Source organism: Pteropus vampyrus, unplaced genomic scaffold, assembly GCF_000151845.1.
Source record: "Pteropus vampyrus isolate Shadow unplaced genomic scaffold, Pvam_2.0 Scaffold223, whole genome shotgun sequence".
Classification (NCBI taxonomy): Eukaryota; Metazoa; Chordata; class Mammalia; order Chiroptera; family Pteropodidae; genus Pteropus; species Pteropus vampyrus.
Genome location: NW_011889004.1, coordinates 644,579 through 667,349, shown reverse-complemented (window position 1 = coordinate 667,349; position 22,771 = coordinate 644,579). Strand labels below are relative to the sequence as shown.

At 54.5% G+C, this 22,771-nt stretch overlaps 2 protein-coding genes across 5 annotated transcripts; one reads left to right on the top strand and one right to left on the bottom strand.

Annotated features, from left to right (window-relative positions):
• Nucleotides 1-2,131: 2,131 nt before the first annotated feature.
• CCDC157 (coiled-coil domain containing 157) lies at nucleotides 2,132-15,819 on the top strand. 2 transcript variants are annotated; one of them, XM_011373323.2, is made up of 11 exons: nucleotides 2,134-2,662; nucleotides 5,182-5,440; nucleotides 7,527-7,698; nucleotides 8,432-9,008; nucleotides 9,748-9,825; nucleotides 10,176-10,366; nucleotides 11,569-11,745; nucleotides 11,918-12,086; nucleotides 13,221-13,360; nucleotides 13,819-13,907; nucleotides 13,999-15,819. In XM_011373323.2, the coding sequence occupies exons 2-11, from the start codon at nucleotides 5,193-5,195 to the stop codon at nucleotides 14,246-14,248; spliced, it is 2,091 nt and encodes a 696-aa protein (XP_011371625.1). In that variant the 5' UTR covers nucleotides 2,134-2,662; nucleotides 5,182-5,192; the 3' UTR covers nucleotides 14,249-15,819. The 2 variants fall into 2 exon arrangements, with proteins under 2 accessions (XP_011371626.1, XP_011371625.1); XM_011373324.2 differs by lacking the exon at nucleotides 13,221-13,360 and having other exon boundaries at nucleotides 2,132-2,662; nucleotides 13,999-14,254.
• Nucleotides 15,820-15,963: 144 nt separating this feature from the next.
• Nucleotides 15,964-22,765, bottom strand: RNF215 (ring finger protein 215). 3 transcript variants are annotated; one of them, XM_023538437.1, is made up of 8 exons: nucleotides 22,349-22,714; nucleotides 21,809-21,880; nucleotides 21,643-21,728; nucleotides 21,039-21,195; nucleotides 17,445-17,564; nucleotides 17,225-17,368; nucleotides 16,858-16,960; nucleotides 15,964-16,765 (listed from the first exon to the last, which is right to left on the bottom strand). In XM_023538437.1, exons 1-8 carry the CDS (start codon nucleotides 22,490-22,492, stop codon nucleotides 16,743-16,745), a joined length of 849 nt encoding a protein of 282 aa, XP_023394205.1. In that variant the 5' UTR covers nucleotides 22,493-22,714; the 3' UTR covers nucleotides 15,964-16,742. The 3 variants fall into 3 exon arrangements, with proteins under 3 accessions (XP_023394205.1, XP_023394204.1, XP_011371622.1); XM_011373320.2 differs by lacking the exon at nucleotides 15,964-16,765 and adding an exon at nucleotides 22,721-22,765 and having other exon boundaries at nucleotides 16,802-16,960; nucleotides 22,349-22,492; XM_023538436.1 differs by having other exon boundaries at nucleotides 17,225-17,631; nucleotides 21,012-21,195.
• Nucleotides 22,766-22,771: the final 6 nt, after the last annotated feature.

Sequence of the window (22,771 nt, the reverse complement as noted above, 5' to 3'; positions counted from 1 at the left end):
TCCTCTCGGTCTCTCCTTTTCAAAACCCCACCTCCTTACCCCCTCTGCCTCCCCTCACTTCAGGCCCAACTCCTCCAGGTCCCTTTCCCAAGTCCCAAACCCTAATTACCACTGGTCTCTTTTCCCTTGAACCTGCCTTTTCTAGGTTCCACCCCTCTGCCTTCCATAGTCCCGCCCGCAAGCCCCAAGGACCAGATCAAATTGGGGCGGCTGGTTTAGGCTCCGCCCCTCACTGCCACTGGAACCTCTATGCAGGCTACTTCCTTCATTCTCGAGACACTCCTCGAATCTTGCCTTTTCTTTTCCTCTCTCGAGATCCTCTCCTCCCTGTTCTCTCTTCTCTCCTTCCCAACTTCTGAATGTGGGCCGGCTCTGATCCCTTGCCTGGACTTCAGTTTCCTCACGTGTGAAATGGGGGCGTGGTAGAAAGAGATGTCCTCCCAAGTCTCCTTCCTCTTCGTCTCTCTCTCTCATACACACAACCCCCATAGGTGCTTTATGTCATAGTTGTTATTATTAATGTAGAATAATAACGACAGCTAGGATTTATTAAACCTTTATCATGAGCCAGACCCTGTGCCAAACACTACATGCATTACATCATTTATTTCTTATAGCAACTTATTTACAGATGAGGACAGTTAAGTTCAGAGCTGGTGGAGTGGGAACCCAAACCCAGGCCATTCTTAACTCCTTTACTAACGCGGTTAATTATTCTGAATTCACTTCAAGTCTTCAGTGACCCCAGGGATCCAGGCAATTAGCAATCTGAGTCAACTCACAACTGCCATTCATATACATGGTTTTAGAGTTTCCAAAGTATTTTCTTGGTGGTGACCTCGAATCTCAACCGTCGCACTGGCAGGGAAGTAGACATAATCTTTACCAGAGGAGTTGGGTCCTAGAGCTCAGAGAGGGACAGGGCTTGAATGTTGCCTGGGAATGGCGTAAAGGTTCCCTTCGTTCTCTGTGAGTCAGCAGTCCACCTTGAGCTTGAGAGAACTGAGGAGAGGCAAAGTTAACTGCCCCTCCTACCCCAGGGCAATATTGTCTCAATTAGTGCCATCACCTATATGGTCTCAGGAACCATGCAGGTCTGGCAGCTTCAGGCTGAGGGTTCTACTGAAGACCCAGGAATTAGAAAGCCTGTGTCAAATGCTTCTTCACTTGACACACCTAAGTGGTTTTCAAACCATGCTGATATCTGCAAATCCTCAGTGTTCAGAAGAACCAACATAAGGTAAACTTGGCTATTTTTCAATGTTGCATTTTCCTCTTATATTTTTGGCTTCTTTGGCATTTGCTGGTGCTTATCAGAATCAGAATCTAACAGGAGTTCGTATCTCAGATGACCCCAGATGGCAGCTGTAGTTATTTGAGGGTGAATGATCAATGTTTCTTGGTGTCCTCTGAAGCAATCTTCTGAGTTCCAGGGCTTCTTCCCAGGGTGGGGTTTCTTGATTGTTTTATTTATTTCCATCCTCCCTTTCCAGAATGGAAACCCAGGATGTTTCCGTCTGTTTCTTCTGTTTGTTTCTGCTTCTTCCTTGGGGACATAAAATCTCGTGGGTAGCAATATCTCACAAGAGGCAGTCACCAAAGCAACATATTTGTGTCGGTTGTGGACGTGTGTGTGTGTGTGTGTGTGTGTGTGTGTGTGTGTGTGTGTGTGTGGTGGGGTGCATACTCATGGCCCTGTGGGTGGGACTGACAGAGCTGACACACCCAAGACTTGCCCCCTGCGGAGACCCTCAGATACAGATGGTGGTTCCTGTGTGCCCTGCTCTGTCCCTGTTCCTGACACAGTGCCAGCATGTAGTAGGTACTCAGTCACCATTTGCTGAATGAACACACAGGACCTGACCTACTGCATCTGCACTGTCCAATACAGTAGCTACCAGTCCACATGGTGGTTCAAACTGAGATGCGCTGTGTCAAATGGACACTGAATTTTGAGACTTAATGCAAAAAAGGTTGTTAAAAAAAATCTTAATGATTTTATATTGATGTCATGTCGAAGTGATAATATTTTGGGTATATTGGGTTAAATAAAATATATTATTAAAATTATTTTAGCTGTTTTTTTTTTTTTTTATGTAGCTAGTAGAAAATTAAAAATCCCATATGCGGCTCGCATTGTTTTTCTTTTGGACAGTGCTGCTCTAGAAGCAGCATGGCCTGAGGACAGAGCTGAGATGTTGGACCCAAGAATCTCAGCTTCCCGAATGGCCTTAAACTAACCCCTTAACTTTTGATAGCCTCAGTTTCCTCATCTGTATAAAGGAGCAGGACTCAGGAAGTGACACACAGTAGGTCCTGTGGTCAGAGATAGTACTGTTGAAGCATGTCATCTATGCTCAGCTCAACTCAAGTGACCCCACCTGCCTTTTCTCTCACTCCATTCTTCCAGCCCGGAACACCTTCCTCTTCTGGGACAGCCTCTTCCCTGCCCCTCAGAAAGTCCTCCCTGAGTGCCCACTCACTCTTTTTTGCCTTCATCCATTCCCAGGGCTGGATGACAAGCTGCTTGGGGCCAACCCTGCACTGGAAACAGGAAGCCAGATACCTGGATGAGCCTCTGACCCTGAGCCTCAGGCTAGTTCAAGAGTCGGACAGGTGCCTGTGCAGATATCCTGCTCTATAAGCGGGCACCTGCACAGAGGTGAGAACAGGGCACTACTCTGGGAGGCCGGAGAGGCTGGCTCAGCTCTCGGGGACTACCCCTGGGTGCCTCCGAGCTTCCCAGCACCTGTAGGCATAGGTGATACCCCAGTAAACTCAAAAGACAGTCTATGTGCTTGCCACCCACAAGTAATTACTCAAATAATGATTCAGTGCCAGTGTGGTGTGTGAATATATAACAGAACCTCACTTGCCCTGAGGACCTGAGGGAGGTGTCTTAGCTAGAAGAAATGGGAGAAGGTGCATTCTGGGTTGTGAGACACTGAAGTAAGGGCAAACCACCTAAGGCTGGAGCCCGGGGAAGCAGTCTGGTCTTTATGTTATAGAAAGCCATTCAGGGTTTCTGTCAGGGGTGCGAGTTGCTTTTTTAAATAATCATTCTGGCTGCCATATATAGAATGGGAGAGGTGATGCTGGGCAGAGGGGAGAGAGTAACCTCTCAGGGAGGCCGTGGCAGTGGTCTGGGGAGATGGTGGAGTGCAGAGCAGTGTTGGTGGACAGAAATGGTGTGTTCTCAGTGTGGTTTGGACATAGGATTGGCAGCACTTGGGCCTGGAAGTGGGAGTGAAGGAAGGGGACTCAAGGACGTGCCCAGGTGCACTCAGTGGGGGTGCCATTTTCTGAGGTAAGGGAGATTGGGGGTTGGAAATAGGTTGGAGGAAATGAAGTTTCACAGCCAGACTTGGACTTACTGGGGGACCAGAGGGGCCATGGCCTAAATAATGCCCAAGTAGCCCTTGAATTGCTGGGAGGGGCTGTGGTGCAAGGAAGCACTTTCTGCTGCTGAGAAATTCACAAAGGACTAGGGGCCCTTCTGCAGAGTGGAGAAAGACCAGTGCTCAGCGTCTACAGGGCTGCCTAGCTCTGAACAGAGTGCTGGCTCTGACACCAGGTGCCAGAGGGTAGAATCCCCAAGGCATACAATGAGCCACAGGAGGGGCCACATGACAGTGTCACTTTTCCACCTTCTGAGCCAAGGGCCATGGTGATTCATCTAAATCATTATCTTCAGATGTCCACAGACTCCAAAGATGGATAAGAAACAGGCTGTGTGGGCCATAGGGGAAAAGGGAAAGTGTAGGCAGCGGCTCCAGACAAGGATGATCTTTGCTGCTTTTGCTGCTAATAGTAATAATCACAATAATAATCTGTACTATTGCTGGAGAACTTTTACTGATGCCTTACCTTGGACCAAGCACTTTATTTGTGAACACCATATAAGGCCTCACACAACCACCCAGCCTGGTTGGAGGTTGTGTACCCATCTTACAACTGAAGCAGCTGAGGCTTAAAGGAGGGCAGTGATTTGCCTGAGGCCACAAAGCCAGGATGGGGCAGGACTGAGACTCTCTGTATCAACATGTAATGGGCCTCCTGTAGGATAAGTATCATATAAATTTTTAGGTTTTCCTCTCTTACACCTATGACTTGTCCCCCTCCCTCCACCCTAAATCAATATATTTTAAAATTTCTTTGTGGATTTTTTTTTTCTTTTTTCCATTCAATTACTAAGTCATTCACTTGCCAGTAAGCATCTATAATGGGCCAGGCTCCAGGCTGGTCACACTGGGTATACCAGTGACTCAGGTGGACTGAGGACCTGGCCTGGAGAGGAAAGCTGTTCAGCAGAGCAATCAGGGCAAAAATGAGGAAGCCCAGAGGGGTTATCTACCCAGCCTGGAGGGTGCTCAGGAAAGACTTCCTGTAACAGGTGAAGTCCGGGAACCCTGAAGGATGGAATTAGCCAGGTGATGGGAATTGTATGGAGGAAGCATAATTCGGATAGAGCAAACAGATGGACATAGATCTAGAAACAAGTTCCTATGAATGAGTCGCCCTGTTGTTGATAGTAGTTGGAATGGGGAATATGGAGCAGAGAGGGGGAAGACTGGAGTGGGGTGAGAGACATAGCCAGAGGAGGCCTTTTTCCCAAGGGTCACAGGAGTCTTGAGGGGTTGTTGGCCAGTGTGAAGTGATCAGATAAGGTTTGGCCAGATCTCTGGGGCCAAAGTGATCAGATTGGGGCAGGCAGTCGTGTGGCCCGCCCGGAAGCTGCTGCAGTGCTGTAGGTAGGAGATGACAGTAGCCTGGTGTGGCTCAGTACTCCCAGTCATGCTGTAGCTACAACTCTCTTTTAGTTGTCAGTTGCCTGTTCAATGGTTCACTCTAGGAGGGAAGCACGGTAAGTACATTCTCATTCACAGATGTATCTGTCCAGCATTAAGCAGGGTCCTGGCATACACAGGCCCTTGGAGGTACTTGTGGAACAATGCAATTGGCAGTGTAGGCGTGGGGTAGGGTCAGTGGGAGCGAGGCTAGTAAAGTCACCCATAACCAGCTTCCAAAGGGCCTGGTGACCTGGGGCTGGTAAACAGACTTCTCCCCAGGGTCTAAGACGGACTTGAGCCTAGGAGCATTGGGCCAGATAGGGATCTTAGAAGTTTCCTCCAGCAGTCGCCTCATGGCTCTGGCTAATGGGGCTCCTCTCCGCTCACCCAGGAGCTGTGAGGATGGCTCACCTGCTGGGCAGCCAGGCTTGTATGGACAGCCTGCGCAAGGACCTCACCGACCTGCAAGGCGCCATTGTAGACGTCTTTTCCCGTGCTGGACCCGTGCGCTTTCCCTCCTGGAAGTTTCCTGACCGCGTGGCCTGTGACCTGGACATGGTGGCCCTGCTAGAGCACTATGACCATGTGCCAGGTGACCCTGAATTCACACAGCTGTCCCATGCTGTACTGTTGGAGCTGGTCATCGACAGGTAAGGGCCACGACCAAACCTGGTGATCTTGGGATGCTGTCACCCTCCCCTTAGACCAGTAGCAGCCTTGGGATCCCCTTCCAGTGGTGGCGATAACATTAACAATAATCACCTCTGACTGAGTACTTTCGGGGCCAGGTCCGCTCAGGGCCTTCACAGTGATCGTGCCTTGTGCTGTGTGCTGTGCTGTGCTGTGCTGTGCTATCCTCTCCTCTCCTCTCCTCTCCATCTCCATCTCCTATCCTATCCATCATCAGGGAGTTGCTGGCCACCCTATTGGTCTCTGCGGCACCCCAGCTCTGATCACCACCTCTCCAGCTGCTTCCAGCTCCCTCCTCAGGGTTTCTGTGTATTGGAGACACTACAGCTGCTGTTCAGAGTTTCCATCCCAGTCTCTTTTTCCTGGCATCTTGTAGGCTGTGTTATGCCCACTGTGTGTCATGGGGCCAGACACGGGTTGTGTTTTTCCAAATCCCAGCCCTGCTGGGAAGGGGCCAGTAGAGTCTCTCACACCCCTACCACGTCTGTGCTATCATCAACGTTAACATGGTCGTTAGCCTTCCACTTCCTGGGGATCCCAGATTCCCTGTGCTCCAAAACCTTTCATACTAATGAGGTTGTGGAGTCATGGGGGCACAACAGGCAGGGACCCCAGAAGCTTGGGAATAACCTGCCTGGAGTCAAAGAAGGCAGGGTAATTACTTAGAGGCCTGGAAGAGCCTTCTCTGTAAAAGCACCATTTGGAACCTGTGAGGGTTGAACATGTAAACACAGAACACACCCTTCTTCCTCAGTGGCTTTGCACACACTGAGCCCTTTGCTAGGAACAACCTGCTCACCCCTTCTTGGTCTGGCCAAGCCCTACTCATCTGTCAAGGCACAGTTTACTTATCCCCCTTGTGTGAAGCTGTTGCTGACATGTATTTCTACCCCTACCTGACCCCTCTGCCCATCCGTGGCTGAGTTAGAGCTTCCCCTGGGCTTCTATGTGCGTACATAACTCCTGGCAGAGACCACTGGGTCTGAGACCTAGACTAGCCTGGGAACCCTGGAAGACAGGGTCATGGTCACTGGCTCTAGCTTTTGGAGATGCTCAGTTCATGTCAGGGGTGGAATTATGGCTAAGGATGAAGATAATGCAGACGGCACAGCAGCCTCCCACTGAGAGGGTTTGCCTGTCTGAGCAGATAGATCGCTCTGTCAAGGCCAAGCTTTATCTTCTTTCCAGGTGCTTTCCCACTCCACAGTGCTACTCAGTACTGCAGCAGGCACGGTTGTCCCTATTTATAGAGGAGGATACCTTGACTGAGAGAAGGGCTGAGCCTGGAGGCAGTTGGCATTTCCTCCCTGAGGCCCTCTGCCTCAGACCAAGTGGGTTCAGGATGAGCCCCCTGCACCTGAAAGAAGAGAAGGTCACTTATCTGCCTTGTATGTTTTGTATACACAATATGTCTTCCTTTAAAAACACCTGCTTCCCATGCAAATACAAACTTACTTTTCCCGTACCCCTTTTCCTTAAATTTAGCCTCTGGCTTTAATTTGGGACTCCAAGGTTAAGATAGAGACCTAATGAAGAGTCACTCCATGTGTGGTTGCCACAGAAGCACCCGTGCAGGAGAAGCCCCCGACGAGAATTAGGAAACTGTAGGGAGCCCAGTGACCCACATGCTCACCCTGAGGCTATGGACAAGCTCCTCCCCTCTGGGTCTCAGTTCTGTCCTCTGTAAGGTGAAGGCTTTGAGCCACATGTAAGGCAGCCACTCACCCAGTATTTTATGAACACTCAGATACAACCGAGGCAAGGCCCAGCCTCCCAGACCATCCTGATCCAGTGGGGAACAGCCAGGCAGAAGTGCTCTCCCAGGAGTCTCAGAAGAAGCCCCAAGCTCAGCCTTCAAGGTGGGCTTCCAGGAAGAAGTGGCTCTTTGGTTGAATTTGAAGCTGGCCTAGCAGAGCATATTCTAAGATGCTTCAAGTTCCTGATGCCTCGCCCAGTCCCCCAGAGCCTGAGGCTGCCAGTCGTGTGTCATGAGGGCACACTGGCACTGGGCTCTACCTCAGCTGACCCTGGTATTTCTGCCTGCAGGCTCCTGCTGCTACTTCAGAGCTGTGCGAGGTACTTGGAGAACCTCGGTTCAGAGCAGACGGTGCCTTCTGCCCGGGCTGCAGGGCCGTGCATGTCCGTGGGGCTCACAGTGCGGCGCTTCTGGAATAGCCTGCTGAAGCTGTGTGTGCTCTACCAGCAGGCTCCCCACCAGGTGGGTCATTTACCCCCAGCTATGATCACCCTCATGCCAGTCCACCCTGCTCCAGCTTCCTGGCACACCATATGTGCACCACATTCATCGCTGCCCGAAGGAGAGTGTCAGCTCTGGAGCCTCCCAGTCCAAGGCCCATGCATCTCGGCAGTTAGCAACACAGGCCGCGGGGGCATGTCTGGGCTACTGGACTCTGCTGTTTACACCGTGGGACTTTGGGAAAATCCTACCTACTCTGAACCTCGGTTTGCTCATCTGCACAATGGAGTCATGGCACTCCCTACCTCTCAGGGCGTTGTTGGGCAATAGTGTTAATATGAGCGCCATTTGTTAAGGGTTATCCCATAGTCCTCACAACCACTCAGTGGGAAAGACCACCATCATCATGATGGGGAGGAAACTAAAACTGAGAGTGACTAAAGTGACACAAGCGCAGGCAAGTTCACTAAGCAAGAGCCCAGTAACTGGCAGCTGTGTCTGTCACTGTCACTCTCCCAGTACTGTGCATTTAACTGCATTGAGCCTGGGGAGTGGGGCGGGCAGCAGAGAGGAGGCCTGGGCTTGGTAACGTGAGGCAGTGGAAAGAAAGAAAGTTCTCTCTCATTCACATTGGTGTTAGATGACATCTGAGGGTCTGAGCGTCAGGAAAAGCTGTCACAGAAATCCCCAGGGATGTGATCACCTCCCAGGCTCATTTTGCTCACCTGCTTTCCTTTTCTTTTCCTGACCGCAGAGAAGGGCAAACCAAGGGGAGATCCCTACTTCCAAGCCTACAGCCAAGGGCGAGCCAGCCAAGAGCCCTGAATTTGTGACTGCCAAGTTCATCAAGGCCCCCTCCCCAATGCCAGGCTTGCAGTCTCCAGCCAGGACTGCTGAGAATACCAGGAATGTCCACTCCCAGACTGTGGAAACGGCCCTGGTGCCCTGCGATGCGTGTACCAGTGTCCAGGGCAGCCTGCGGGAGGTGGGCAAGGTGGTCATCAGCCTGTGTCAGAGCCAGAACTTGCCTTCGTCCTTGGGCCAGTTCCAGCAGTTGGTACAGGACAGCATGGGGCTCAGGCCCCTGCCGGCTGCCACTGTGGGCCACTGGGCAGCAGAGCAGAGCAAAGACCTGATGCGCCTCAGTAAGCATATTGGGCCCCTAAGGACCCAGCTGGAGGAAGCTGAGGGGCAGAAGGATGGACTGAGGAAGCAGGTGGGCGAGCTGGAGCAGGCACTGCAGCAGGAGCGGGGGGAGCGGCAACGGCAGGCAGAGGAGGCCCAAAAGTGCCTGGCCAAGTGGGAGCACGACAAGCAGCAACTGCTCACAGGTCTGTGCTCCAGAGGCCTACCCCTTAGTGCCCGAGGCTCTGCTATAGCCCTAGTGTGGGCTCTCCCAGAAGCAGACCCCGAGACAGGGCCTGTGGTACAAGTAGTTGGTGTGGAAGAAACCCGGGCTGGAGAGTGGGCCGGAGATGCAGGGAAGGGAAGGCAACAAAACAAAGGTGCACTCATCAGGCCGGCAACTGCAGGCAACTAGAGCTGAATTCCACTGAGAACACTGGATCTGTTGTAGAACATGTGCCTCAGGGTTATCCCTTCAGAGGGGTGAGGGAGCTGGAGGATTTATCCACTCACTCGTGTTGGTCACTGACGGTGACACCTGGGGAAGTTTGCTCTCCTGGCACCTCCAGCCAGCAGAGTAGTCTCTTTGGCTTTGGCAAAAGCCGTTAGGCAAAGAGATGCAGCCATTGGGACTGGAAGTCAGCCAGTGCCTGCTGATGTGAGGCCAGAGGGATATGGGCAAGTCACTGCTCTTTCTGAACCTCGCTGTCACCTATGTGGAGGACATGGAGGCCCAGAGGGGTCTAGAGACATGGCCGTCAGCCAATAGGAAATAGGATGGCCTGTGGGTCCAGGCTTCTTGGTGCCGCCCCAGTGCTCACTCACAAGCCTAGGTGGCCTCTCCACATGGCAATGGGTGTCACCACTCTGCAGGGTACACTGGGCATGAAGGCCACTGGCCAGGCCCAAGGGAACTTCTGAAGGGACTTTTTCTTGGCTGCATAGAAACAAGTGACCTCAAGATGAAGGTGGCCACCCTGGAAGGAGAGCTGAAGCAGCAGCAGGAGTCCACACAGGCCATGGGTGAGGAGCCCTATCATTTAGCCCCATACCACGTACCCTATACTAGATATGGCAGAACAAGCACCTGTCTCTGTTCCCCGGGGTTCTGGGACAAAGATAAAGGGAACCACAAAGGAGGGTGGGCAGCCACACTGTTGGGTAATAACCCGAGTTGGGCTGCCACCTTCTATTTACAGAACCCATTTTAGGTGGGATTTATAGCCGCATTTTGTGGCTGATGACCTGGAGGCCCAGAGATGTGCTGTGACACCCCCCTTCTCCGCGGTCCCATCCTGGATCAGAGGCAGTGCAGGGACTCACATCCAGGGCTCCTCTGCCCTACCCCTTCCCACGCCTGCTCAATCCTGCAGAGACAAAGGCCCAGCAGCTACAGGAGGAGGCTGAGCGCAGGGCAGAGGCTGAGAGGCAGGTGCAGCAGCTAGAGGAGCAGGTGCAGCTGCTGGCAGGGCGGCTGGACGGAGCCAGCCAGCAGATCCGCTGGGCCAGCACCGAGCTGGACAAGGAGAAGGCCCGCGTTGACAGCATGGTCCGCCACCAAGAGGTGAGGCCGGGGACCTTGCCAGTGCCCTGGGTGCCTGCCACATAGGCCACAGGGAGAGAGGGCTCCACTGGTGCGGGATGGGGGCTGATCTGTGTAAGGTACTTGTTCTCCAACACACACCCAGGTTTTGGTTTGATTCACCTTTATGGAGGGTCTGAGCTCTCCCCTGAGCCGGGCACTGGGTGAATGGTGACCCAGGGACAGAAATGGCCAAATGAGACCTTGTTCTGGAGGAGCTCCCTACTCGGCAAGGGCAAGCAGTTGTGCCACCACCCAGTCTCCTGCCAGATGGCTGACAGAAGCAGGGGAAGTGCTGCTGGGGTCCAGAGACGGACAGTCACATCTGCTTATGGGAATCCTGGATGGCTTCTTGGAGGAGGTAGCCTTTGAACTGGACATCAATGGCTAGTGATTAGTCCATCAGCAGGAGGAAGGATAGAGAGGGCACAGGATGAGCAGGGGCCCAGGATAGAGCTGTGCCCTGGGCAATGGAGCCTTGCAGGAGTCCCCAGTGGAGTGGCTGAGGGAAGGTCTGGGGGCTGTCCTGGCTGGGCTTACCCTCAGAGGTTGGGTGGGGAGCCACGCATCAGGTGGCTTCTGTGAGCCAAACACTGGGCTCAGCCTGTACAGCTCTCTCGTTCTTCGTCCTCACAATAGTAGGAGGCAGATACTCTTGTCATCCTCATTTTATGGATGAGAAAACAGACTGAGTGAGATTAATTTAAGGAAATTGACCAAGGCTGCACAGCTAACCAGAGGTGGACCCAGGACTCAAGATGACCGGGGCTGGTCCTTTTTGCTTTGCCCTCAGTGGGTGTCAGGAAATGTGACATGGCCTGACGGGGTACTGGAGACCTAAAGAGAAGAAAATCATTTTTCCTAGAATTCCTTTCGGAGTGGAGACTGACCAAAGAGAAGTGGGGTGGAGGCCAATAAAGTCAGCCAACTGCTTTTCAAGGGCGCAGGGGCTGCAAGCCAGAGGTCCTGGCCTTGACCAGATGGGTATATGTCACCCTGCTGCATCTTCCTTGTGCCCTTTGCCCTCCATGTGTGTACACAGGCTGCCCCTACACAGACAGTTGTGGCACAAAAGGGGAGGGCTTGGAGAGCGGAGGTCACAGACACTGTAGTCTCCTTAGTCCCACGTGGCTAGGCCAAGTCTCATGGGCCTCATGGCCTCCCTGCCCGCCCATCCGGCTCAGTCCCTGCAGGCCAAACAACGAGCCCTGCTACAGCAGCTGGACAGCCTGGATCAGGAGCGTGAAGAACTTCGTGGCAGTCTGGATGAGGCCGAGGCCCAGCGGGCCCACGTGGAGGAGCAGCTGCAGAGAGTGCAGAGCGAGAGGGAGCAGGGGCAGTGCCAGCTCCGGGCCCAGCAGGTGAGAGCGGGCAGGGTGAGGGCTCAGGGGAGACTCTTCCCTTTCACTGGAGAACTGTCTAGCCAGCTGAGTGCCTGTGGGCCTGTCCTATGTCTGGGGAGAAGGGGTGGAGTGTCCCCAGGGGAGCCAGGAACTATTTCTCAGGCCAGGTCTGAGCCTCCCTCTATCCCAGGAGCTGCTGCAAAGCCTGCAGGGGGAGAAGCAAGGCCTAGAGCAAGCAACGAGGGATCTGCAGCTGACCATCTCAGAGCTGGAATTGGAGCTCGTGGAGCTGAGGGAGCAGGAGCGGCTACTGGTGGCTTTCCCGGACCTGCATAGGCCTGTCGAGGCCCAGATCCAAAGTAGGGACCCGGGGTTGGTGCACAGGGCACACTGGGGCCTGAGGTAGACAGGACACTGGGGTCTGCACCTCTCCGGCTTGCAGCAAGGGTGGTAGAGTGGAGGCAGCCAGCAGTTCGGCCCCTATGGAGCCTCCACAACCTGCAGGTGCCTCATGTATTGTCTACTTTTCTGTGTAGATGGGGACAAGGAAGCCTATAGGTAAGGTGACCTCCCACAGTCACACAGCTGAATCCAGACACAGGTCTGGCTGCCTTTGTAGCCTGTGCACATCACCATGTCACATACCAGTTCTTCGCTTGACTTCCGTACTTCCGTGTATCCCCCGTCCTGGTGTCTTCCGAAACCACATCATGTGGCCAGCTCCAGGTGCACAGCCCTAACTGTCCAATGCCCTGGAACCTGTGGCACAGGAGTTCTAGGGACCCATCTCAACAGAGGACTGGATGCCAGGCCACCTGGGTTCTCATTCCAGCCCCTCCAGCCCTTTAAAGCTCTGAGGGCGAATCCATTCGTAGAGCTGTTGGGATGATCCACTGCACTTTAACTGTGCATTATAAGTCATCACTCCTGAGTGCTGACTACATGCCAGGCCCTTCTGTTGCCCTCTTAACTGCCCCACCTGGCAGGTAGCAGCCTCTTTTTGCAAATCAGGAAGCAGAGAACCGGAGTGGGCAGAGATTTGCCCGGGCTCATAGAGCCAGAAGGAAGCATCTATCCCCCATATGGTGGGAAGGAATGTCCTTGCTGTATTTCTGACTCATATCCAAGAGAACCGTGTGACTTTGGATGACTCCCTGTCTCTGGCTCTCCAAAAATAGGTGGCCTTGGAAGAGATTTACTCTTGCCTATTTGCTAAGTCTTTACTAAGATCTAGGTCCTACCCACTGCTCAAATTTTATAATGCTGTGGTCACCTTCCAGCAGGCAGGGGAACTTGGAAGTGCAGAAAGGCCTCAGGAGAGGAAAAATGAGACGGGGGGCCTAGTGCACTGACCCTTCCCAGCTCCCTCTGTGCCTGCTGGGCCGCCAACCCAAGGCACACCCCAGCTGGCATGCCTGCCCTCTGAGGTCCTGTCCCACTGGGCATAAGAGACAGCCCTGGTGGGATGAGTGCCAGATAGTGTGTCCCCACAGGCTCCGGCAACGTCACGGATGACATGGAGAGGCAAGTGCAGGCCAACGACATCCGCATCCGGGTCCTACAGGAAGAGAATGGACGGCTCCGGTCAATGCTGTCCAAAATTCGGGAGGTAGCCCAGCAGGGCGGCCTCAAGGTGGGCAGCCTGACTCCCCCACCTGAGAGGGCTGGCCCTTGGGGACTTGGAGGAGGCCCCCAACTCAGCAGAGGTCTTCAGACCCCACCCCGAGGACCTGTTGAGAGCCTGTCTCATCGCACGTGGCTTTGGGCTGCACTGTTGTGAGACACCTTCCACGTTTTAAGGTGTGAGGATGGTACAGTGCCTTCTAGCTCCAAATCCCCTACTCTGGCCCTTTGTACTTTCATTCCAAGTACAACCAGGAACCTTGTCAGAAAGCAACCTTCCCACACTTACTGTGGCCGAGGCAACCCTGGGAAGCTTCCCAAACCCTGCCCCTCAGAGAAAGGGGCCATGGATACAGGTTTGGGACCTCCCTACCCTTCCTGGCTATGATACCCTCTCTGAACAGTACGGGGCCGGCAGGGGTGCGGGGAGAAATTCCTGGGCCTTTCCGAGCTTGGCTTTCTTTGCAGCTGATCCCACAGGACCAGCTCTGGGCCCCTCCCAGCCAGGGAATCCAGGGAGCATCACCACCAGCCCAGGTCCAGAGAGCATCCCCAGGGTAAGTGAGGCTTTGCTAAAGGCGAGGCAGACAGGGGCTGGGCTGGTCTCCCTTGCTTATAGGAGCTCTTGCCATCTGGTCCTCCCCTCAGGCTTCTGGGCAGGCAGCATTTACCTGGCAGCAGGATGGCCAGTGCAGGCAGGACCCTGCCTGGCCAGCCCCGGACATCCCCACCTCAGCAGCCCGGTGGCCGGCCCAGTAAGTCCTCCCTCGAAGATGTGACCCACTCGACTACCTGTGCCCATAACCCCATCCGGGCCTTGGCCAGGCTAAGGAGGAGACTGTCACCAAGCCAGAGCCAGGGTGGCCCTGCACACCAGCCCCAGGAGCGGCCAATGTAGCCTGTAGTGGGGTGGGGCTGGAGGGCAGGTGGCTGGCAACCTACTTAATGTAATAAAGCCCCAGCCATCTGCCCACAGCGACCTTGGCCTCACAGCACTGGCTGAGCTAGGGGCAGAGCCCTTCCTTCCCTGCCCTGGGCTGGTACCACTGAATCCCCAGCCATGCAGGTCACTCATCAGCAGAGGCGTGGCACACCGTGGATCTTCAGTAAATGGGAGCTTTCTGATGGAGGCAGTGGAAGAAGATGGCACACCGAGGGCAGAAAGAAGCTTCTAGCACCTGGGCCAAGTGAAAGGCAACCTTTCAATCCCCATAGCAAGGGCCAAAGGGTAGCATGGACTCAGTTACCCCCCGCCCCCCACCGATGAAAGGCAAGATCAATGTAGGGGGTGTGCCGGGGAAGGAGAGCAGTTAGAGGTGGGCCCAGTGAGCATATCTAAGGCAAGAAAGGAGTCAAAGACTGGGGTCCCGGCTCTGGGCTCCTGGAGACAGGCAGAGGGCGGCGATGTTTCTTTAGCCTCAGGTCCGAACCTGGAGCCTCCCACCCTGGCTCTGAATCTGGGGATGGGGACATTAAGGACCCAAGAAAGTCAGCATTCCTTTCCCCAAGGAACTCGCCTTCAGGAAATGTGAGTCACAAAAGGTTTCTGTAAATCTAGAAGGACAGACCCCAGGAGACCACTGAAGACAGGGGAAGGCCTCACCCAACCAGAGAGCGGGACACCCCAGCCAGCCCTGGCTTTCCGAGGCCTACCCTTTGGGGCCTGGGTACTGACACCACCAGCCACACCAGGCCCACAGCAGTCGTTTTCCTCATGAAGCCTCCAGTCTGTCCTGGGTCACCTCGTCTGTGAGGGACAGGCCCTAAAGCTTGTTGAGGACTTCTCAGAGTGGGTACTCCCAGCTTCCTGTGACATTTCCCCTGGTAAGGAGGCCAGCAGGTAGAGCACTTCAGCTTAAAGAGAAGGGTCAAGAGGGGCCGGGTGTGCAGCTGAACTGGCATGGCCAGGATCTGCCCAATTTTTGCTCTTATGGAGCACAGGGGTTCCTGAGGGAGGCGAGGATGCCCTGGCCCTGCCCCTCGCAAGTGAGAGCCAGCCCTGAGGCTGGGGGCTCCCTTAGGCAGGAGGCCTGGGCCCAAGTGCAGGGGAGGACCCATCACAGTTCAGCTCCTTTCTGCTTCTATTTATTAGCTCACAGTTCTGTAGGTCAAAAGCCCAGGCTCTGTGTGGCTGGATTCTCTGCTCAGGGTCTTAGAAGGCTGAAATCAAAGTATCTGCCAAGTTGCATTCCATTCTAATGGCTCTGGGGAAGAATCCAGGCTCATTCTGGTTGTTGGCAGAATTCCAATTCTTGCAGCTGTAGGACTGAGGTCTGTTTCCTTGCTGGCCGGTCAGACGGGGCCACTCTTAGCTCTTAGAGAGTGTCTGCTTTTCTTGCCACGTGGCCCCCTCCATCTTCAAGTCAGCAACAGAATTTCTCATGTGGCTATAAGGTTAGGCCCACTTGGACACTTTCCCTCTCAAGGTCCACTGTGCTATATAACAGAATCCAACAGGAGTCAAACTCATTAAGAGTCACAGTTTCAATATTACACAAAGCATGTTCATGGCGGCTGGGGGGATTTTGGAGGCTATCTTAGAATCCACCTCTCACAGGCGGTAGAACCCAAGGTGACTTGTTTGTTATCTTAAAACATCCACACGAATTTTACTTATGTTAAAATATATCCATGTTTATTTTAGTATTAAACCTTCCCTACCCCAAATCTTCTAAACAAAATGGATGCCTCTGGAAGATGCACCACATTTATTCTGTAGCTTCAAGTATCCTGGTCAGCAACCCGTAATCCCACCGAGAAGCACAGGACTAGATGGTTTCTAAGGTCTCTGGTCCCAGCCAGGTCCAGGAAGGGAGCCTGGTGGGACAGGCAGTGGGACCTGTGGCTCCCAGTGCCCAAAGACCAAGGGCAGCAGACCTCTGGGTGTAACATCACAGCCCTGACCAAGATGTGACCTGAAAGATGGTCAGGCCAGGTGGCTCCTCACCCAACCTGCCCCCCCAATAAATAAGCACAAAACCTGGCCACTGCAGCCTCGGCCCCTGGGATGTCCTGACAGGCAGGCCATAAGGCTCCTGGAGCCACAGGAACAGCTGCGTTGCCACACACCCTCTTTCCCCAGGCCCATGCTCAGGGTCCTGGGAGCTGCCTGTAAGAAGGGCAGACACAGACACCCCAGGATTGCACAGAAGGTCCCCAAAGGGGCCTCTCTTCCTCTCTTCCTAGCAGGTCTGGGCCCTGCATCCTTGGCCTAGAGGCTGTAGCCCCTCCTTCCCGGTGTGGATGTGGTGGGGGCACCTTGCTCCTCAGCAGGGAAGGCCCCATCCTTCCTTCCACCCACAGGGCTTTCTGTCCTGTCCATCCTGCTGTGCTGTTCCGAGAGCCCAGGCCGAGGGATCCCATCCCCATGTGCAGAGACCCAGCTCCTGAGGCTAATCATCTGAGTAGCGGTTCCCTACAGAGAGAAGGAAAAAGAACAGGGAGGGAGGCGTCAGGTGGGAACCAGGCAGAGCCAGCCATCGGCCACCAACCACCCTTGGTGCTCACCCAGGACGTTGAATTTGCACAGCGGGCAGGTTTGCTGGAGCATCAGCCAAGGGTCCACGCAGTCTCGGTGAAACTCATGCTTACAGGGCAGCACCCGGAGCCACTGCGGGGTAGGGGTGAGGAAGTGGGGAAGGGCTCAGGCCACAGTGGCAAACCTCGAGGTGGAAGTACCTAGCCTGGTGTCTTCACCTGAGCTGGAGAACTAAAACCACTGTGGCCTGCCATCCCCACCCTCCACCATTCTGCTTTCTGTGGTGCTGGTGGGGATAGAGGAAGGGTCTGGTGGGGGTGGTTTTGAGGTCTCTCAGGAGTTGGAGTTTGGTCATCACACGTCAGCCAATAGTTGGCCTGTGCCCAGGGCACTAACCTGCTTGTTGCAGAAGTAGTCCAGACACACAGCGCAGGTCTCTGCACCAGGCTCTGGGGGACTCTGGGCCGCCCTGCCCAGCCGGCAGCGCCGAGTCTTAAGGGACGCCAGTCTCTGCACCACACGGCGCTTGAGCAGGTCCACCTGTGGGGAGAGAGCAGGCACAGTTTGGCAGGCCTGAAGGTAGGAGGCATCGGGACTTCCTCAGGCTGGCTCCCACCTGGCTTCCGGGCTCCCGCTGGCTCTGCCTCGACGCCTGCCGCTGGGCCTGGACCACAAGGCCTGTGCACAGAAGCATGGCCACCAGCAGGATGGCGTTCCACAGCTGCTGCAGGGGCTTCTGGGGAGGGGAGCAGAGTGTCAGGGACACTGGGGCTACCCCATCCTCTTCCCCCAGTAAATCCATCCTAAGGACAAGGTAGGTGAGGTTCATTGGTACCAGACTCCTAGCTTCTCCCTTTTAAGCTTCCACCCCAGGGTCCACCCAGCTGTCTTTGCTCCACCCTACACAGTGAGGCGACCCACATCTGTCCCCAGCCTAGGCCTCTCCAGGGCAACAAACCCACCGTTTCAGCATTCATGGAAGCAGCTACCTAGCAGCCTCACAGATTCCCCAGCCCAGTCACCTTCTTACTCCCATCCCTAACCCACACTTGGGGTCTGCTTTCTAGCAGCCATCACCCACCCACCTCCATCCAGGCCGAACAACATTCACATGCCCTTTGAGAAGGCGCCAGTCCCCAGGCCTTGTTGCCTCGCTCTCCTACGGGTCTCATGTCCCCTCCTCTCCAGCCCATTCCTCTACTGCTTTTTGGGTCCCTTACTCTAGCCTTGCCCATCCATTCCCCAGCACAGCCGCAGGCAAACCTTAACACACAGTCCCACTTCTTCACATTCTTCCCTGCGATGCTCCCCTTCCCCAGCCCAATCCCTGCCTTCAGGAGAAAACCCAAACTCCCAGCCCACCCTCCAGGCCCTCGATCTCCCATCCCCGCCCTCCGCTCAGCATCCCTTGCTCCTTGCTCCCTCCCACGTCTGTGCCTTTCTACACCCTGTTCCCCTCTTGGGGACTGTCTTCTTTCTTGCCCCTTCTTTTGGCTAATGTCTCCGGATGCCCCTTACTCTGGAAGCTCTTCCTGACCACCAGAGCTAGGCAAGTGCTCCCCTCTTGCTTCCCTTGCTCAGCCCTCCTCGTACCTATTATAAACCTGTGTCTCCTTGCTACTGCCCTTAGTGGTCCCACTGGAGGGAGGAAACTCTGTCTGACATGCCTCACTAGTCTTTGAGAGGCACCTGGGTGGGGGATGGCACTGACCTAACTCCTCCCATATGCAGTGTGGCAGCTAGGCTTTGACTACTAAACAGCTGGCTCGGGAAATGATGTAGCATTGTAAGCAAAACCAGGCCCACTCACCACGTAGGCACACCCCACCCACACAGTCGCACTGTGTCACAGGGTTTGTGGGTATATTATGACTAACACATTTGCTTAAAAGTTTTCTGCATTCCTAGTAGCTTTCCGCCATCATGTTATTCCCCAGCCAATGCTGATGTTCAACTACAAGGGTGGGGGAAGAGGGGTGAGAAATTAATAAATGTTAAAGAGGCCACCACTCTGGACGAGGTCGGGTGTTGCTAGAGTCATAAGATGTTGCTTTTGCTCAGGGCAGAGGCACTCTGAGGGCCACTACTGAGCGGTGAATGTGAGTCCCAGCTCCCCACTTTGTCCTACGCCCTCCCCGCTGGTGTCTGTGTCCCTATCATCTCTTCATTCCTGGTGGGGTGGTGGCACCTGCTCTAGGAAGCTCTCTCCACACCCCTAAGCTCGGGTGCTTTCACTCTGCCCCAGAGGGCCCATGCCTATCACCAGCTCAGCGCTCACCCCAGCAGAGTGACAGTGTCTCTGGCCTATCTTTTCCCCAGACGGGGCCTTGTGAGTGCTGGAGCTGCCTTGCCCTTGTGCCCCCTGCCATGCTAAACCAGGCTGACACCTAGCAGGACTCAATGAGTGGCCATTACAGTGTAAGCTCTCCAGGGCAGAACCTGGAACTCCAGTGCTTTCAAGAGACCAGTGAGTACTGGGTGGGCCAAGGGCGTGGCCAGCCTGGAGTTCTCCTATAGGCCTGAGACCCAGTGTTCCCAGGTGCATCTTAGGGACCCCCGGGTGAGGAGGGAAGCAGGGTTGGGAGTAAGGCCATAGTCCATTGGACTTTTCTGATATGACTGGGCCCTGGAGTCCAGGCTGAGAGCTGGCGTCAGCTGCCTTTCAGCTATGATGGCCACCCAACACCTGCATGGCCCACCTCATCCAGCTGTTCAGCTTTGCTCTTTGTACCAGCCAGAGCAGCCTACAGACTGTTACTCCTGCCTCCAAGCCTCTTGGGCTGTCTCCCAGCCTGCTCCTCTCGTAGCTCAACCCCTTCTGTCTGCACCTCATTCCAGCCTCTCATCTGACAGCCCCTCACCAAATTCCCGTCTCACACAGAAGTCTGTGTGGGCTGTTCTCCAGGGGGAGATACAGTGGGGATCCCTTCTCTTCCAAAGCCCTTCCAGTCCCCCATCCTCAGTGTCTGCTGCTTCCACAGAACTGTGGTCTGTGCTACTCACAGGAATTTGATGTGCTGTCTAGGCTGAATTGCCAAGGCTGCCTTCAGGTCAGAGTTCCTCTTCCCTGCTTGTCTTTGAGCCTTTCGAGGGCCCAGGTCTTACTGCCTTTTATACCCTCCACAGCCCTTCCTGTAGAGCCCCAAGTATCTTAGGATCTCAAAAGTTATTTGGTGTCTCCTGACTTATTCAAGCACTTGTAACAAGATTCAGAGGAGCAGCAACTGCCCATTTGCTCAGTACCCACCATGAGCTTTACATACACAATTCCCTGACAATTCTGTGGCCGTGCGCCATCCCCGTTCACCAATGAGGAACATGAGACCAAAGAGGTTAAACACTCAGCCTGAGACCACTCAGCTAAGGTTTCAGAGCCAGGATTTGAACCCAAATCTGCCTGATCTGCTGCCTCACATGGCTTATGACCTCCAACACTTGCTAGAGGCTGCATGCCAGGAGACTAGGGCATGCCTATTCTGCAGAGTTGGGAAATGCTTCCAAACAGGATACCTTTGAATCCTCTTGATGCTGAGCATTGGAAAATTCAGAGACAAATGAGACGCAGCCCTGGCTTTCAGGAGACAAAAATCACTCTCTCCAACTCTTACACAGGATGGGCTGTCCTAAGAGCCCCATGAAGGGCCTGACAAAGCACTGCTGTGATTTAGAAGAGGGAGAGAGGGACTGGGAGCTGAGGGTATGAGGGAGGCTTTCCAAAGAAGGCAGGCAAGATGAGCTGTGGGGGCTTTGGCTGGACTAGGATATATCAGGACCAAAAAAAGATGTCCATACCTGCAGCCAAGCATGGACAAGGCTTAGTGGCGGGAAACCAAGGCATGTGCGGGAAACCAGGGCATGTGTGAAGTCCAGTAAATGGCATAGGGTGGGGGAGTGTAAGAAGACTAGAAAAAAAATTTGAAAGTGAGTAGGAGAGCTGTGAAAGCCAAGCTGAAGAGTCTGAACCTTATTCTGCAGGCAATGCAGAGCCAAAGAAGGCTTCTGAGCAGGAGAATGACATGACAATAGCACCTAACATTGATTGCACATGACTTTAAGTCAGGCACCACACCAAGTAACCGTCATGTCACTGAATACAATAGCCCTGGGAGGTGGAAGAAGGGCAGTCCTCACCACCCAGGTGAGAAGCCTCAGGATTCGAGACAAGTAATGTATGTGGTCTCACCTGAGCCTCCTCTCCTGGGGCACCCACCTGCTCCTGGGCCCGACTGCCTCCCAGGCACACCAAATCCTGCCATCCTCCGTAGCCATCCTTAGAGAGGCCACAGGTGGTCCACAAGGTCAGCTTCCACTCGATGTTGGCTGACAGAGACTCTCCGCTAGTGATCTCAGCCGTGGCCTGGGTCCTCCTGGGAGGGAAAGCCACCAAAGAGCCAGACAGAAGGGCTCTCAGGAGGGAGGCCCAGAACCATCCATCCCCCAGCCTCATGGGAAAAGGATATTCCCAAGTATCACCCTGCAGCCCTTCTGCTTTGGCCTCCAGGCCTTTCCTGGCTATTGGTTTTTCCAATTCTCATACCAGCCAGGCCAGGAAAGCCTAGAATCCCAGGGAAGAGCCTATCAATCAGGAATCTGTTTTCCTCCTTGCAGAAGCCACTCTCCTCTGCCCACAGGGCCGCCTCCGCCCTCCAGACCTCCTTCCAGTCTCCTCACCCATTTTTCAGACCAGGAGATTACAGTCTTAAGGCTAACAGGAAAGGCCATGGTCCCGAGACTCCTGAGCCCATGGCAGAGCCAGGGACCCTCAGCACCCAGGCACCCAGGCCCAGTCCTTTGGAGCGCAAACCCCAACTTACTGCAGCAGTGCCTCCAACAGCTTGGTGACATTGGAAGAATAATGGAGGACGATCACTGGCCTGAGCAGAAGCTGGGATATGTCTAGCTATAGGGAAACAGAAAGGTCAGCTGGTCTTGGTCTCCTATTCCCCAGCCTATGCGCCCATAAACCCTGATGCAATTTACCTCTCGGACCACGTTGTGGTTCAAAATGAGGAGAAGCAGGGCAGAGGCTCCCAGGAAGAGCGCCCTCCGCATCTGCAGGACAGAAGCAGAGGCTAGCCCACACCTTACCCCACACCCTGCCCACACACTGTAAACCACAGCTGTTCTTAGCTACTGGCACTACAATGAGCATTTCCTCTATAAGCTCCTTGAGGTCAAGGGCAGAAAACTTTATTCCTCCTGCCTTCTTCCCAGATGCTCTGTGGAACCCAAACAATGCTGTGTCTTCCCCAGTCCTAGCACGGCAGGGCTGCCCACCAACCCCCAGCAAGAACTTCCAATCGAATATTCTCAGAGCCTGGAAGAGCTTCCTGACTCTGGCCTCCCCCTACCTCCCGTTTCCACACCACACTGACTCAGTTTTCCTAACTGGGGCCCCTTGCCTCACCCTGGCTAAGCAGTTTTCTGGAAGCTCCTTAAGGTCCCACCTGGTAGTCTGGCTCTAGCAAATGCCTTGAAACACCCTTCTCCAGTCCCCTTCCTCACATACACCCCCTGCACCTGCTGGACCAGGGCCTTGGGATAGAACTGCGGGCCACTGCCCTGACTCTCCTGGTGGAACTGGGCCGCCTGCTCCTTTCCCACATACGCCACTGCAATCCAGCCTTCTCCGGGCACCTCCTGCTCAACGTCCACGATGTCCATCTGTGGGGCGAAGGTCCATGGGCAGAGGGAGGAGGGAGGATCAGACACACAGGGGGTGCAGGGTTTAGGAAGAGCATCTGGATCTCAGGTTTTGGAAGCTGGAATGCCGGGAGCCTGGGCAGCCTGGGGAAGGGGCGCTGGGCTGCCAGGGGTTGGTCCAGGATGAAGGCCGGATCTGGGTGTGGGATCTACATTGGGACGGGAGCCAGATGGCTCGGCGGCGCTCACCAGCAGCAGGCGACCGCCCAGCGTCGGCGCCGGGTCGGCCTCAGCGCCGAT

Bases quoted from the DNA above. Each gene is read 5' to 3' on its own strand.
- CCDC157 (XM_011373323.2), top strand. From the start codon at position 5,193: ATGGCTCACCTGCTGGGCAGCCAGGCTTGTATGGACAGCCTGCGCAAG. The intron at 11,746-11,917 runs GTGAGAGCGGGC...CCTCTATCCCAG, and splicing joins GCCAGCTCCGGGCCCAGCAG to GAGCTGCTGCAAAGCCTGCA. The intron at 13,908-13,998 runs GTAAGTGAGGCT...TCCTCCCCTCAG, and splicing joins GTCCAGAGAGCATCCCCAGG to GCTTCTGGGCAGGCAGCATT.
- RNF215 (XM_023538436.1), bottom strand. From the start codon at position 22,492: ATGGACATCGTGGACGTTGAGCAGGAGGTGCCCGGAGAAGGCTGGATT. The intron at 21,881-22,348 runs GTGCAGGGGGTG...TCTGTCCTGCAG, and splicing joins CCAAGGCCCTGGTCCAGCAG to ATGCGGAGGGCGCTCTTCCT. The intron at 16,961-17,224 runs GTTAGTGCCCTG...CCTACCCCGCAG, and splicing joins ACTACTTCTGCAACAAGCAG to TGGCTCCGGGTGCTGCCCTG.